Below are 15254 nucleotides of genomic sequence, written 5' to 3' on the forward strand. Positions count from 1 at the left end.
ACAGCCCTCTGTCCTTTCAACACCTGGCTTTTAATAGCCAGGCCGTTAAAGCCAGCGACTGTAAAGCAGGATGGAAGATTGGTCCCTGAGACAGAAGATTCCCTGAGAGGAAGTTTCCAATGGAAATCTGCTACCAGCCTTACCAGGCCTGCGTACCAAGACTGGCGAGGCCAGTCTGGTGCCACCAGAATGACTGGAATCCCTTCTACCTTGATTCTGTGTAGCAGTCTCGGCAGAAGTTGTATTGGAGGCAGAGAGTAAATCTGCGTCGGCCAGGGGATCCCGAGACCTTGACACAAACCTCTGCACCTTCTTGTTGAGACGGGAGGCCAACAGGTCCACATCGGGGGTCCCCCACCAGAGACACAGCTGATGAAATACCTCCGGGTTAAGAGACCATTCTCCCTGATTCATTGTCTGCCCACTGAGATAGTCCGCTTGCCAATTGTCTACCCTCAGAATGCAGCAGAGAGGGCCAGAACATATAGTTCTGCCCACCTTAGGATGCCGGCTACTTCCCAGGCTGCCATGGCACTCCTTGTGCCCCCTTTATGATTGACATATGCCACCGCCGTAGCATTGTCTGTTTATGTCCTCACTGGGCATCCCTGCGGACGATCCGTCAGCTAGGGAAAGGGGGCCTACCATCCCCAGGAAGGGCCCGCGACCACCCCAGCAATTCCCAGAGAAAAGAGGGGGACACTACTCACCACACCTTGGCATTAGGCGGGCACCACTCCGGGCAGCCCACCGCACCATCTCGGAATGGGGGTGCTGCGGCCAGAGGTACGCTGCAACTCTGATCATGACCGTTGCTGTGACCAGGGCTATGCGACCTAGTGAGGTGTTTCACGCACCGGTCAGCCCTCATCCAGTGGGGCTATGTCGTGACCAACCTAGCGCGGAGCCAATAGCTGGGTCGCGCTCGCAGGCCAGACTGGGAAGGCCATAAGGATCTAGGATATCCAGTGCGTTGCCCAATCCAGCTGTTGATTGTAGTTCACACAGAAACTGATTTTTTGTAGTTCACACAGGAACAGAAAATAACGAAAGAGAAAAGAAAAAATTCAATTTCAAAAGGAAAAATGCCAGGACCGCAGATCCCAGCAGGTCCCTACTCCTGACTAGGCAGAAAAAATTGAAGTCCTATAGCAGGAAGTGATGGCATACCCCCTGGAACTGCCTCAGGGGTGTAGCCAAAATTATTTCCACCTAGTCCTACTCCTGAAGAGAGAGCAGTAAGAGCTCAAGGGTCTAAGAAGACATAGAGCTGTGTCAGTCAGTGAACGAAAGAGAAAAACCTTTTACCTTTATTTCTACTTTAAATGTAATGCTAAAGGCAACCACAATTTACAGAAGGTCGTCACCTGTGGCAGTCCCCATATTTCTCATATAGACAGCAGGTAACATTTTTAGATCAAAAGATCTGAAACGTACAGTGCCTTGAAAAAGTATTCCTACCCCCTTGAAATTTTGCATAATTTTTTCACATTACAACCAAAAACAACGTATTTTATTGATATTTTAATTAACAGACCAACACGAAGTGGCACATGGCACATAATAAAAGCCCCCGGGGGTCAATACTTTGTAGAACCACCTTTCTCTGCAATTACAGCTGCAAGTCTTTTTGAGTATGTCTCTACCAGCACTTCGAGAAAGTTAAATTTTTGCTAATTCTTCTCAGCAAAATATCTCAATCTGTCAGATTGGATGAAGAACATCTGTGAACAGCAATTTTCAAGTCTCGCCACAGATTCTTAATTGGATTTAGGTCTGGACTTTGAGTGGGCCATTCTAACACATGAATATTCTTTGTTCTAATTCTAAACCATTCCATTGTAGCTCTGGCTGTATGGTTAGGGTCATTGCCCTGCTGGAATGTGAATCTCCACCCCAGTCTCAAGTCTTTTGCAGACTCGAACAGGTTTTTTTTCTCTATAATTTGTCCTGTATTTGGCTCCATACATTTTCCCATCAACTCTAACCAGCTTCCCTGTCCCTGCTGAAGAAAAGCATCTCTACAACATGATGCTGCCATCACCATGTTTCACGGTTGGGATGGTGTGTTCAGGGTGATGTGCAGTGTTAGTTTTCCGTCACACACAGCGTTTTGCTTTAGGGCCAAAAAAGTTACATTTTGGTCTCATCTTACCAGTGCACCTTCTTCCACATGTTTGCCGTGTCCCCCACATGGCTTCTCACAAACTGCAAACAGGATTTCTTATGGCTTTCTTTCAACAATAGCTTTCTTCTTGCCTGCTTCTCTGTTTAATGATAGTGGGTGGCAATGTCTTGGTAGGTTTAGAGTTGTGCCATACTCTTCCATTTTCGGATGATGAATTGAACAGCGAGATGTTCGAAGCTTGGGATATTTTTTTTTTTTATATAAAACTAACCCTGCTGTAAACTTCTCCACAACTTTATCCCTGACCTGTTTGGTGTGTTCCTTGGCCTTCATGATGCTGTTTGCTCACCAAGGTTCTTTAACAAACCTCTGAGGGCTTCACAGAACAGCTGTATTTATACTGAGATTAAATTACACACAGGTTGGACTCTAATTACTAATTAGGTGACTTCTGACTACTGAAAGCAATTGGTTCCACTAGATTTTAGTTAGGGGTATAAGAGTAAAGGGGGATGAATACAAATGCTCGTCACACTTTTCAGATATTTATTTGTAAAATGTTTTGAAAACCAGTTATTTTTGTGCCACTGTGTGTTGGTCTATCACATAAAATCCCAAAAAAACAAGTTTACAATTTTGGTTGTAACAGGATAAAATGTGGAAAATGTCAAGGGGTATGAATCATTTTTCAAAGGAACTGTATTTCCAGAATATTTTCTGCTTTCTAAAGATTTCCAAGAGCTTGAATCTGAATGCTAAGCCAATGTTGCACCAAAAGGGTGACTTAGAGGCTTGTTTCACCAATCTGCCGCTTGTTCCTGGGCACCTACAGGACTCAAAGATAGCCCCTTCACCTTACTGTAGGTGGAATTTGTCTATACACTTCAGAAATGCCAAGAGGAGGCATAGGAAATATGCAGGTGCAGTCTTTACTGTCCTAAAACTACCCAGGAAAAGGTACTTCTAAAAGATATCTGAATAAAGTGTTATTTTAAAAAACACATTTGCCCCAATCTACTCTTACAAATTCAAAAAGAAAAAAAACTTGACCCATTAACCATACAACATTTAAAGGAGGCTTCTTATGTAAATGTTTTTTTTTTAAATAAATGGTGGTTTTGCACAGGACTACAGTCAAGGAGCGGGGGGGGGGGGGGCACACTGCTTGGTGTCCCTGCTCAAGGTAACCAATAGAAACAGCAACTAAATGCACAGTTGGAGCAACCTAAAGCTGACCATAAACATGTACACACAAACCTACAATGTTATCTAAGCATGAGCACTTGAGTATTTCTTGGCCATACTTCTCTTGTGGGTCACAGAAGTGAACTTACTTTTGCACTCTGGTGACCCAGAATCAGCCTATAGCGGGTTATTGCCCCCTGTCAGCTGATCAATCCAACTGCCTCCGGCTCTCAATGCACAGCTGAGATCTGAAGCTAGCTGTGATCCCACATCCTCTATAACCTGGTGCTCCAGTGAGTGCTGGAGGGGCAAAGCGGAGAGTGGTGACTGACATTCACTTATCTCTTCTCTGAGCAGATCAAGAGCTGAGGGATCAGCGGTCATTTGGTCACTAAAGGCACATACACACGATAAGAAAATTGGAAGTAAAATTTCATCCGACTAACGATTTGCCAATTTTTGGATCGTTCGTACAGTGCTTTTGACAGCCGATTAGGAATTTTCAGACTACAAAAACTGAATGTGCAGGCTATAAAATTTTAATCGTACGTGACAACAACGTCCGATTTTCGTTTAATTAGTACAGTTTTCGTCCGAAAAAAATCATAAGAGCAAGAGTAGGCATGTTCGGAAACTAAAGAATACATACAAAATAATTAAACACATGACATCACTTCTAAAGTTGAATTCTGTCGTACGAGAATTTTCGTATGAAAGTAACCTCTTCACTTTTCATATGAGACTAGCATGCAACAAAAAGCTAAAGAAAATTTGTCCGATAATCTGATTGTATGTACGGGCCTTTAGTTTCCAGGGTTAGAGTGACGTGGGAAAGCTGCAGCATCACACTGAAACTGCATTATAGAGATTAGTATGTATGTTTTTTAATTCCCACATCTCTCCTTTAACCGTGCAAGGACAATGTTTGCCTGCACAGGGATGCAATGGTGTCTCATGCATTGCCATACAGGCAGTCCCATTGATGTCAATCAGGTCGTAGTTGTTGCACGGACACAGTTGCTGCTCCCATTTTGACATCAGTGCCGTTGCATTTTCCAAAACCACACGGTTTGCATTTAGGGACACGCATCCACACCCACACTGATATTAAACTGTAACCTCTTAATTGCTGAAAAAGAAAAAAAGATAAATCTTTTTTTCCAATAAGCACACAAATCATATGCAGTTTTAATATTAACATCAATATTACTTAACATAAAAAATGACCTAGTAGTAACAATGTGCTTAAAGACAAATAATGTGCTTTATGTTACTCTGTCAGGGCTCCCAACTTACTAAAAAACTGGATTTTTGTTTTACCATAAAATCCCTTTCTCTGATGTTCATTGACAGACACAGCTTCATATCTTCATTGACCGTTGGGTTATGCTGCTCTTCCTAGGACACTAGACGGAAAAGGGTTAACAAAATTTTAAGACTTTGACCACGCCCATGGGCAGTCCCAGGGGTATACTCCCACTTACTGCTCTAGGATGTCAATTTTGTAACAAGCAGTGTCAGAAGAATACATAATCCAACTCCACAGAGCGGTGGGTGCTGTGTCTGCTAATGAACATCAGAGAAATGGATTTTACGGTAAGACAAAAATCCAGTTTTCTCTTTCGTTCATTGACGGACATAGCGTCATATCTTCATTGACCGTTGGGATGTCCCAAAGAAATGTTATCATGAGGGGTAGGCACATAGCAAACTGTTAACAGAAAAACGGCTAACATAAAAAAATAGCCAACCAGACTATAGGGAGCCCAACCAGGAACTGGGGCTCACAAACCAGAAAAAAAAAAAAAAAAAAAAAACACACCCTCAAGAGGCCGCAGCCTCCACAACAGCGGCCCGCAAAACTTTGCGGCCGAAAGCAGCATTCGCAGATGCCAGGACGTCCACCTTGTAAAACTTGGTGAACCTATGCACAGACAACAAGGTCGCCCTGCACACCTGGACTACCGATACCGGATGACGGAAAGCCCAGGAGGCACTTAGTGCCCTTGTAGAATGCACCTTGACAGGGAAAGGAGGGACCTGACCCTTAATGGAATAGGCCTGCACCACCGTCTGCCTGATCCACCTGGAAATAGTCACAGCAGACGCAGCCTGCCCCTTACGGGGTCCATCCTTAAGTACAAAATAGGAATCTGATTTATGAATTGTTTCAGTCGCCGCCAGGTACACCCTCATGGCACGAGTTAGATCAAGGAATGTAAGGCAATCTCAATAGCAAGGCCGTTGAAGCCGGCAACTGTAAAGTAGGATGGAAGATCAGAACTTGAGACAACAGATCTTCTCTGAAAGGGAGCTGCCAAGGAGCATTGGCGACCAGTCTTACCAACCCTGCGTACCAAGATCGGCGAGGACAGTCCGGAGCCACCAGGATCACTGGAATCCCCTCTGCCTCGATCCTGCACAGGATGGCAGGAGCTGTAAAGGAGGGAAGGCATAAATAAAATGATACTGACCCCAGGGGGCCACCAGAGTGTCTGTCAAGGGGTCTTGAGATCTTGCTACGATCTTCTGAACCTTCCTGTAGAGACAAGAAGCCAGTAGATCCACATCAGGAGTCCCCCACCGGAGGCACAATTGTTAAAAAAACCTCCGAACAGAGAGACCATTCGCCTGGACTCAGAGCCTGCCAGCTGAGGTAGTCCGCCTTTCAATTGTCCACCCCTGTAATGTGCACAGCAGAGGGGACTGGACACATGTTGTTCTGCCCATCTCAGAATATCCCGGCCACGGCCATGGCATTGTCTGATTAAATCCTTACCGGACACCCTTGTAGACGATCCGTCCACTGGGACAGACAAAGTCTGATTGCCCGGATTTCCAGGATGTTGATCGGCAGAGCAGACTCCTCGCGAGTCCAAACTCCCTGGGCTGAATGTCTGCTCAGGGTTCCCCCCTACCCGGACAAACTGGCGTCCGTGGAGATCAACGTCCAGTATAAGGGAAGGAAGGATTTTCCTTGACGAAGCGTCAGAGAGCGGAGCCACCACAGCAAGGCGCCCCTCGTGTCAACCTGATCAGATTGTCCAGTGATTCAGGATTCCTGTCCCATTTTGCCAGGATCTCTCTCTGCAGATGTGTGAAACTGAGCAAACGGAACTGCCTCGAAAGTGGAAACCCTTAACCCCAGCACTTGCATGCAAGTCCTGAGAGATGACCAGCGGTTGGAAAACAGAAGCTGAATCTCATGCTGCAGCTTTTGAAGTTTCTCCTCCGGGAGAAACACTCGAGCAGAGACTGTTTTCAGAGTCAGTTCTAAATAATCCAGCCTGTTGGATGGAGTCAGAGTGGACTTCTGAAAATTCAGCATCCAGCCGAACTCTTGTAAAGTTCTCACAGTGGTGTCCAGATCGTTCCGAGCTCGCAGAAGAAGGTCATCAAGGTACCCCAGTACCGCAATTCCTCTCTGTCTCAGTATGGAGAGTACCAGGGCAAACATCTTCGTGAATACCCGAGGAGCTGATGTGAGACCAAAGGGAAATGCCACAAATTGATAATGCTCTTCTCCCACCTCAAAGTGAAGGAACCGTTGATGTCCGCAATATTTTGGAACATGGACATAGGCGTCCTTGATGTCGATCAAGGCCAAAAAATCCCCCTGCTGAAGGGAAGTCACTACTGTGCGAATGGACTCCCATCTTGAATTGGACGAACCTTGCCCTCCCCTCTGGGGACAGTAAAAAGGTTTAAATAAAATCCCTGAAAGTGTTCCATTTCTGGAACTGGCACGATGACCCCCTGCAAGAGCAAATCTTGCACCGCGCCCCTATGAGGCCCTGCAACTGATCCGGGGACAGGTGTAGGTTGGAAGGGAAGAACCTTGCCTTAGGCAAGGTCCGAAATTCGATCTTGTAACCGGATCGGATCAATTCGTGAACCCATTTGTCTTGAATGAGGGAGGTCCAAGGATCTGGGAAGAAGCAAAGACATCCCCCCACCCCTTGAATGGGTGAGGGTGTCCCTTCAGGCAGAAGAGGACTTGTCTGCGGAGCCAGAGGGACCCGCTTTTGACTTACCAACCCAAGGTCTCTTGAAACCCCCACCCGCGAATGCTCGGGAGGGTTTTGAACCCTTGTCCTGGGTGGGACGAAAGGGCCGCTTGTGGAGAACACCAGATCACGTTTGCGCCAAGGCTCTCTGCCCCTTGTGCTGTGTGGAAGCAGTGTGCTCTTACCACCAGTGAGACCTTTAATGATCTCTTCCATTGAAGCTCCGAACAGAAGATCCCCCACAAACAGGAGATCAGTCAGCACCTTCTTGGAAGCTTGGTCCGCAGACCAACATTTTAGCCAAAGCAGGCGACAGAGGGTCACCGCAGTCACAGACGCCCTGCAGGCCAACAGGGCCGCATCCAGGGAGGCATCACAGATATACTGCAACCCCTGTATGAATTGGTCCGTCAATTCCGCCAGTTTAGGAGGGTGTTGGCCCCCTTCCAAATCCTGGCGCAGGATTCTAGCCAATTTAGTTAAGGTCTGAGCGACCAAGGTAATGGCGAACAGAGGCCTCAAAATGGAACCTGTCACAGTGAAAAGATGGTGGACCAGAACCGCAGCCTTCCTGTCCGCAGGGTCTTTAAAGGACGAAGCGTCCTTTGCCGGTAGCAAGGTGGCCTTATTCAGCCTGGAAACTTGCGACTCAACCACCGGCAAAACCGTCAAGTTTCTTAATGAGGGACTCCTCAAAGGGGTACCTCTTAGCAAAACGCTTCGGTGTCCCAACCATGCGTTTCGGGGAACTCCACTGACTGGTGACAATCTCATCAAAATAGGCGGGAAAGGGAAACACCTTAAGCGCCTTAGACGTTTTGGAGGTACCAGACTGTCTAAGCGCAGCCGACGCAGCACCAGCAGTGTCTTCCATATCTTTAGAGTTTCTCGCACTGATACTATCAGTGCCTCCGCAAACGCCTTTTCATGCGCAGAGAACGAGGAAGAAGGCTCATCCTCACTATCAGAGCCCTCTAGTTGCATGGATGCAGACCCCATGAAGTTGCTGGTGTCCAAAGCGGCCACTTTATCCTCAGAATCTGAGGGCACAGAGGGGGCAGGTTAGGGCAGGGGGCTTCTTTCCCTGTCTTTTCGGCGGGACTAAATCCACTTTTGCTACCAGCGACTGCAGAACCGCCGTCATGGCCGCCAGGGCGGACATGAATTCGAAGGGTCCCGCAGCCTCTGAGAGTGGGTCCAGTGGTGACACATGCTCTGAGGGTTCCATTGAACCGCCTGGGATCACAAGATCTTTTGCAAAAAAACAACGTGTCCCACTGCTTTAACTATGGCACTAAAGGTCCCAGCTAATGCTACAGCAGGAAGGAGGGGTCACATACACCCACGGAGACTCACCACTCTGTCACAGAGTGAGAGCCAGCAGCGTCAGTCAGCCTGTTCCATGCCGTTCTGAGAGGAATTAGAATGGCCGTGTCACCACTAGGAGGCCCCCGCCGCACACCGCTCCATATGACTACAGGAAAATGGCCGCCCATAGACTTCTATGGAAGTCTCCAGAACATGGCTGCCGAGTGCAATAGAACAAAGCTACAATAAAATGGTGGCGCGGCACACGGCGGGAGCGTGGCACACTAGACCCTAGGCTAGGGCCTATTACAAACATATTAGTCAGCAAGGGGGGGGCTTACCAGGGACCCCCCCACCCTGGCCAGACTGAGGGGACCATAAAGATCTAGAATATCCAGTGCGTCACCCAGTCCGGCAGTGGATTGCAGTTCTCACAGGAACCGCTTGATTGTAGAAGAAAAAGAAAAAAAAAAAAAAAAAAATCGAAAAGGAAATTTTTTTTTTAAAATTGAGAAAAAATGCCAGGACCAGAGATCCCAGCAGGGAGCTAGGTCCTTACTCCTACTAGGCAGGAAGTGGGAGTATACCCCCTGGGACTGCCCATGGGTGTGATCAAAGTCTTGTTAACTTTTGGTAACCCTTTCCACCTAGTGTCCTACTCCTAGGAAGAGCAGCATAACCCAATGGTCAATGAAGATATGAAGCGTTGTCCGTCAATGAAAGAAAGAGGAATACTAATTAAGAGTAGGCACTGGGGCGACAGGTGCTTTTCTTTTTAGGCAACTCCTCTGTACACTCCCATGTGCAAGCTCAAAGTGCAGCCTTAACTTCACAGACTTAAGAACTCCAGGCTGTTCCTCCTGTAGCATTAAAAAATGGCATTGTTTCAGCTCCCAGTAACAATAATCATATTACATAGTGGTGTAGAAGGTAAATGGATCCAATTCAAATCAAGAATAAAGTTCTGGCATACACTTTAGAACTGCAGGAGGAGGTGGTCCCCATGTTCAGAAAAGAAGAGCTGACTAAAAAAGACATTTGAGAAAGGTACATGAACCTTGTAATGCCTGCTTTTACTTTACATTGTAGGTGTTGCAACATATTTACTTAAAATGTCATTAAAGTATTGTTAGGTTTTACATACGTATACTTTAGGGCAGGCCATAGATGGTGCAAATTTCTTTCCTGTAACCACGGGTTGCAGGAAAGAATTTAGCACGATTCCCCCATTAACACGGACAGTGCTAACAGGGAAATCCCTGCTGATGAACTATAGTCTGCTCAGAGAAGGAGGAGAAGACAGTGATTATTGCTAGCGGTTATAGCAGCCGCTAGTGATAATTGCAAGTGAATCTGGCAGGCTGGTTGTACACATGTTGATCAATCAAATTGGTACATTTAGCTTGCCCACAAAAGGTTTGAATCTCAGCTGGTTCCAGCTGAATTGGCCGAAATTCAAACAGTCTATGACAGGCCTAACAAGTAATGGTATGCACGCATTCACCAATATTCTTGCAGGAAATCAAATGGATAATCATATTTTTTTTTCTTACCGGTTTAAGTTCCTCTCGGCTGACCTTACGTCTGTAAAGGAGCAGGGCATGGACGCTGTTACCTGCCCGAGCTGCCTGAATTGGAGTCGGTGTCACATACAAGAAGTCCTAGTATAACATACATATATAAAAGTTTAAGAATATTATATATTTAACAATTAACACCTTATTTTTAGATGTATTTAGTGCTGAAATATTCTAGAAAGCTTTACAGAGCAAGACACATTAGTCCTAACAGGCGAACATAACCAACACACTGCAACATGATTTGAGCTTGAGCAGGTAGGTGGCAAGCTATGCAAGTTCTATACTAAATTCCCTTTTCTTTAAAACAGTTGTGCTAAAATATAATTTAATTACAAACCTCTCACATTTTTCCGAAGAATAAATGTATCTGGTATAAAACCATGAATAAATTGCACTTTACATCTGAAGATCTCTGTCCCTGTAACTATCCTAATAGTTTTATTCCCAAATGGTTAGACCAATTATTTTTACTACTTTTTTAAAAGGCATTTTATTAGATCATATTGCTTACAGTTTACTATGTTCTAGATACAAAATGCTGAGCTATTACGTATACCATTAGAACCTCAGTTTATAGGTTTCCTTTCATGTGTCATACAAGTCAAAAAATTGACTTGTATTACTGGAAAAAAAAAATATTACTGGAGAAAAATGATAAATATAGCCATGATTAGCAGACAAATGGAGCAATAGCTTTGAGCGCTACAGTCCCAGCAATGTTCTGTCAAGGAAGAAAACACTAAGGGTTCACAATGCAGGACAAGGGTATCATTTGCTTTGTAAGCGTTTCAATTTATGCTTATTGGGATTTTTTTTTTTACCAAAAATTTGTAGCAGAATATGTATTGGCCTAAATTAATTAATTATTGGGTATGTTTTATAGCAGAAAAAAAAAAGTAAAAATATTGTTTTGTTTTTTTTTTTTTTTCAAAATGGGTCGGTCTTTTTTTGTTTATAGCGCAAAAAATAAAAAGCGCAGAGGCGATCAAATACCACCAAAAGAAAGCTCTACTTGTGGGGAAACAAAAAGGACACACATTTTATTTGGGTACAGCGTCGCACGACAGCGCCATTGTCAGTTAAAATAACGCAGAGCCATATTGCAACAAATGGCCTGGTCATGAAGGGGTAAATCCTCCGGAGCTGAAGTGGTAAAGGTAATTGCAGTAGGAGCTATGAAAATGCGGACTATACTTCCTTAGAAGCTAGTTCTGGCCAGCCTAGTATAGTTTTTTTTTTTTCCCAAACAGAGTTGGGTGCACTCCTAAATGCACAAATTATAACTTAATTTTAACATTTATTAGGTAATAACCCAATGAACTGTTGATCCAGAGATTATCCGATTACATTTGGGGTATCAGGAAAGAAAATTGGTTTCCCCTGCTGGAGCAAATTGAATCATTCTTTATTGGGATTTTTTGCCTTACTTTGAATCAACTGTGCATATAGGATTCTGCATTTGGAGGTTTTTTATGTATTTATTGTTTTTCCACTGGAAGGTCTATATGGCGTTTTTTCAACATGTGTAACAAAGATATGCTGTCAGGCTGTAGTTAAAAATTTTTTGAATGGTAATGGTTCCTAATGTTTCATAAAGTAGCAAATCCTTAAGAAAAGCCTTGGTAAGATTTAGCTGTTCCTCGCTGTGTAGTTCTCTGCATTGCACCCAAACATCAGTTTCACAAATGTTAAACACATTAGGCAGACCATGTGGTGCTGTAGATTTCATTTTTGTGTACCTCCCTTAGTGACACAACCAGGGTGGAGTAGAGATAAATACACCTCTAAGCTTTCAATCAATGAAGTGGCCCACTCAACCTGGTTTTTGCCTGGGGAGGAATGTTTAGCGCTTGAGGGTTTATTTTATTGGCGAGAATTAAATAATATTCTGGCCAATGGAATGACTGAACGAGTCTGCAAGATGTGGCTTTAGGCAGGTCATTGTTAAGCTAGGTTTTCCTTCCCTGTAGCAAACGAGTCCAGGAGAGGGAAACAAAAATGTCCTGTGTACATGAGGCCTAAGTTGCAGTAGCCTTGCAGCATTTCTGTTGCCTACAGCTTTAGCAGAAAGCCACTCGGGTGCTTGTCAAAGGGTATTATATTCAGGTAGAGTCAGCTAAGCAGAGGTTCTGGCAAAGTAAACATCCTTCTTTTTAAAAAGGTGACCACTTGATCACCAGCTGGGGTTGCGCTCTGGTGTGGCACCAGGGTGGCAGGAGGCCAGTAGCTGCCAACAGTCCCGACCGTGTCCCGGCCAGAATCCCCGGGCAGTGGTGGACTGGGCCGGAGGGGGTCTGATCCCCTACAATAAAGCCGCATCGGTTTGCAAATATGTCACCCAGGAACGCCCACATAGTAAGCTGGGTGGGCTGGTAGTCGGGACTAGGTGATGGAGGGAGAGGGAGGGATGTCACAAAAAACTTCAGCCAGCTACTGGCTGGGGAGGTAGCAAAAGACGAGCTGCATCCCAGCCAATCGGTGCGCTGTTCACTGCCCAGTTACTGCCCATGTTGTGACATGGAGCTGCCTTGGAAAGAAGCCAGCTGGGTTAGTAACTGAGGTGAGGAAGAATAAAGTTTATTATGGCTGAACTGTGATAGAATCTCGTTCTGCCTGCAAAGAACAAAGTGCATCATGGCCAAGAACTTGGCTCTCTCACTCCTTTCTTCTCTCTTTCGCCCTCCATCCCATCTCTCCTTCCTTTCTTCTCTCCCCCTTCATCCCTCTTTCCTTCGCTCTCCCTCCATCCATCCATCTTTCTCCCTTCCTTTCTCTCTCCCACTCTTTCTTTCTCTGTCCCTCCACCCCTCTTTCATCTCAGACTATTTAGGACCCTCTTTAGGCCACACCCAATATTTAGCATAGTTTAAACCATGCCCATTTTTTGCCACAACGCGCTTCCTACTAGACCACGCCTACAAATGATCGCCCTGCCCCTAATTCAAATAATACTCCACAGAGACAAAAAAAAGTGTCCCTAAAATTTTTTTGAGAATGTTGGAAAAGACAACCAGGTTATGTGAAATAATTTCAGGTTACCATGAAGTATAATGTTTCTGGGTTACTAGTAGTACAACCCCGACAATAGCAGAGGGGAAAAAAGGTAGGGCCTTTTTACTTATTTTGTGAAAGTGGACAACCTCTTAAAAACAGAACTAAATTCTCCTATCCCTTACAGCCAAGAAGGATACCATCTTAGCCTCTGTTTGATCTGCAGTTGCCATGGTGCTCTACATGTGATCAGTAATGACACCAGCCATTTGATGACTTGACAGATTTGTTAAGCACACAAGCAACTGTGACATTTACACGGAATGCCTTGAATTTAGGAAATGGGTAAATTGATGGGTTTAGCTCCTCTTGAAAGAGTATGAAACTCTCTTTCATACTTACCATTGCATAATAGTTGCTGTTAACCATTATTGGGCCTCTTCCACGCAAGTAAATATATTCTTCCCACCAATCACTAACCTGGAAAAAAAAAAAAGCTTTTAAAAATGTAATACTATTTTATTTAAAACTAAATCAAGACTAGTATGTATTCTAGAAATATACCAAGGAAAACTTATCTTAGAAATTAAGATCAGTGCAGATTTTAGCAAATTTTTTTAATTAAAGATCTGTGTTCTTACATAGTTAGATGCCCACCAGGATTTCAGTTTCAGGTACCACTGCAGCTTGGGAGCCAGGTTCACTTCAAAATCCTTGGCCAATGCCGTCATGCGCTTGAATTCCTCATCATTCATCAGAGGTCTCACAGATTCCAAATACTTAATAAAATAACATAAGTTGTTATAGGATATAAAGTATTGCCAACAGGATTCACAAGTAGAATTAAAATAAGGCAACAGCACAAACAAAGGCATGCACATTTTAATTATCCCTCTAAATTTTCACAGAAGTTGTGTCAGTAAAATATGACAATTATCTCTGGAGTTTGTGCAGCAAATACTGTGGCCAAGGTTCATTTTCATTTAGCAGAATCTTCATATTCAAAATTTAATGTTGGCAATGAAGTAAGGGCAGACATATATGATGCTACAAATAACACAAATATACACTGCAGTTGAAGGTGAGAGGATAGTCGTGCAAACAGCAGCCAATAGCAAGAGCAGAATGATCTTGCTGTGTCCGTCAGTGAACGACAAAGAAAAATCCTTTCTGATCTCCAAAGAGGGGATCAGATATTCCCTGGATCAACTTTACCTATAAATGTTAGTATCCAGAGTTATATTATGTACATTTTTTTACAAAGCTGGCCAGAACCAGCTCTCGAGTCTTTTCCACATTTTCACAGCTCTTACTGTAAAAAAAAACTTTCTGTATTTGAAAATTTAATACCCTTTCCCACCAGGTGTAAAGTGCCCCCTTATTCTCTGGGATAACCTTAAAGTGAATAACTCAACACCAAGTTCCCTATATGGGCCACTTACGTATTTGTACAGGTTGCCCATATCCCCCCTAAATCTCTTTTTCTCAAGAGAGAATAAATTCAGTTCCTCTAGTCCCCATAGCTGAGCTCCTCCAAATCAGTTTAGTTACCCTTCTCTGCACTTTCTCCAGTTCCCCGATATAGGATGTCCTCAGTCAAGCCAGGAAAACCCTAACGTAAGAATGCTCATCGACATCCAATAGACTTAAACAGGAGATTGCTCTTACTACATGGGGAAATCATATTCAAGTCTTTACAGTGTTTATGCAAAAGCGGCAAAGTTCTACATTTTTACTAGCCGTGCTGCAGACATTGTGGGATGCCCAACCCATTAGATGAGGTAAGTATGCAACTACTACATGGGGGACCCAGATCTATGTATTGAAGAGGCTAGGAACGAGGGCTGGACAACTCTTCATTTAAATATGTACATGTACTTTAAATCAGCATTTGCTTAACATTGTATTTAAAAATGAAGGAAAATCCTAAACTATAACTATTTTTTTAAAAAATGTCCTTCCCCTTTCTATCTATCCTGCCTAACCTGCATAAAAGAGATCTGTGTATTTACCTAGTTCCAATCTGCTCCAGTCATGTGATCTTGCAGCTCTATT

At 44.2% G+C, this 15254-nt stretch overlaps 1 protein-coding gene across 3 annotated transcripts in view; it reads right to left on the reverse strand.

Annotated features, from left to right (window-relative positions):
• LOC309568167 (carnitine O-palmitoyltransferase 1, liver isoform-like) overlaps positions 1 to 15254 on the reverse strand; it is a 205145-nt gene that overhangs the window by 95505 nt on the left and 94386 nt on the right. For all 3 annotated transcript variants that reach the window (XM_082273799.1, XM_082273797.1, XM_082273798.1), the window contains exons 6-8: positions 13841 to 13978; positions 13602 to 13679; positions 10182 to 10289 (exon numbers count right to left, since the gene is read on the reverse strand). In XM_082273799.1, the coding sequence (XP_082129925.1) occupies positions 10182 to 10289; positions 13602 to 13679; positions 13841 to 13978 (324 nt within the window). The remainder of the gene's footprint in view (positions 1 to 10181; positions 10290 to 13601; positions 13680 to 13840; positions 13979 to 15254) is intronic.

Source organism: Pelophylax lessonae (genome assembly GCF_965119305.1).
Source record: "Pelophylax lessonae genome assembly, chromosome: 12".
Taxonomy (NCBI): domain Eukaryota; kingdom Metazoa; phylum Chordata; class Amphibia; order Anura; family Ranidae; genus Pelophylax; species Pelophylax lessonae.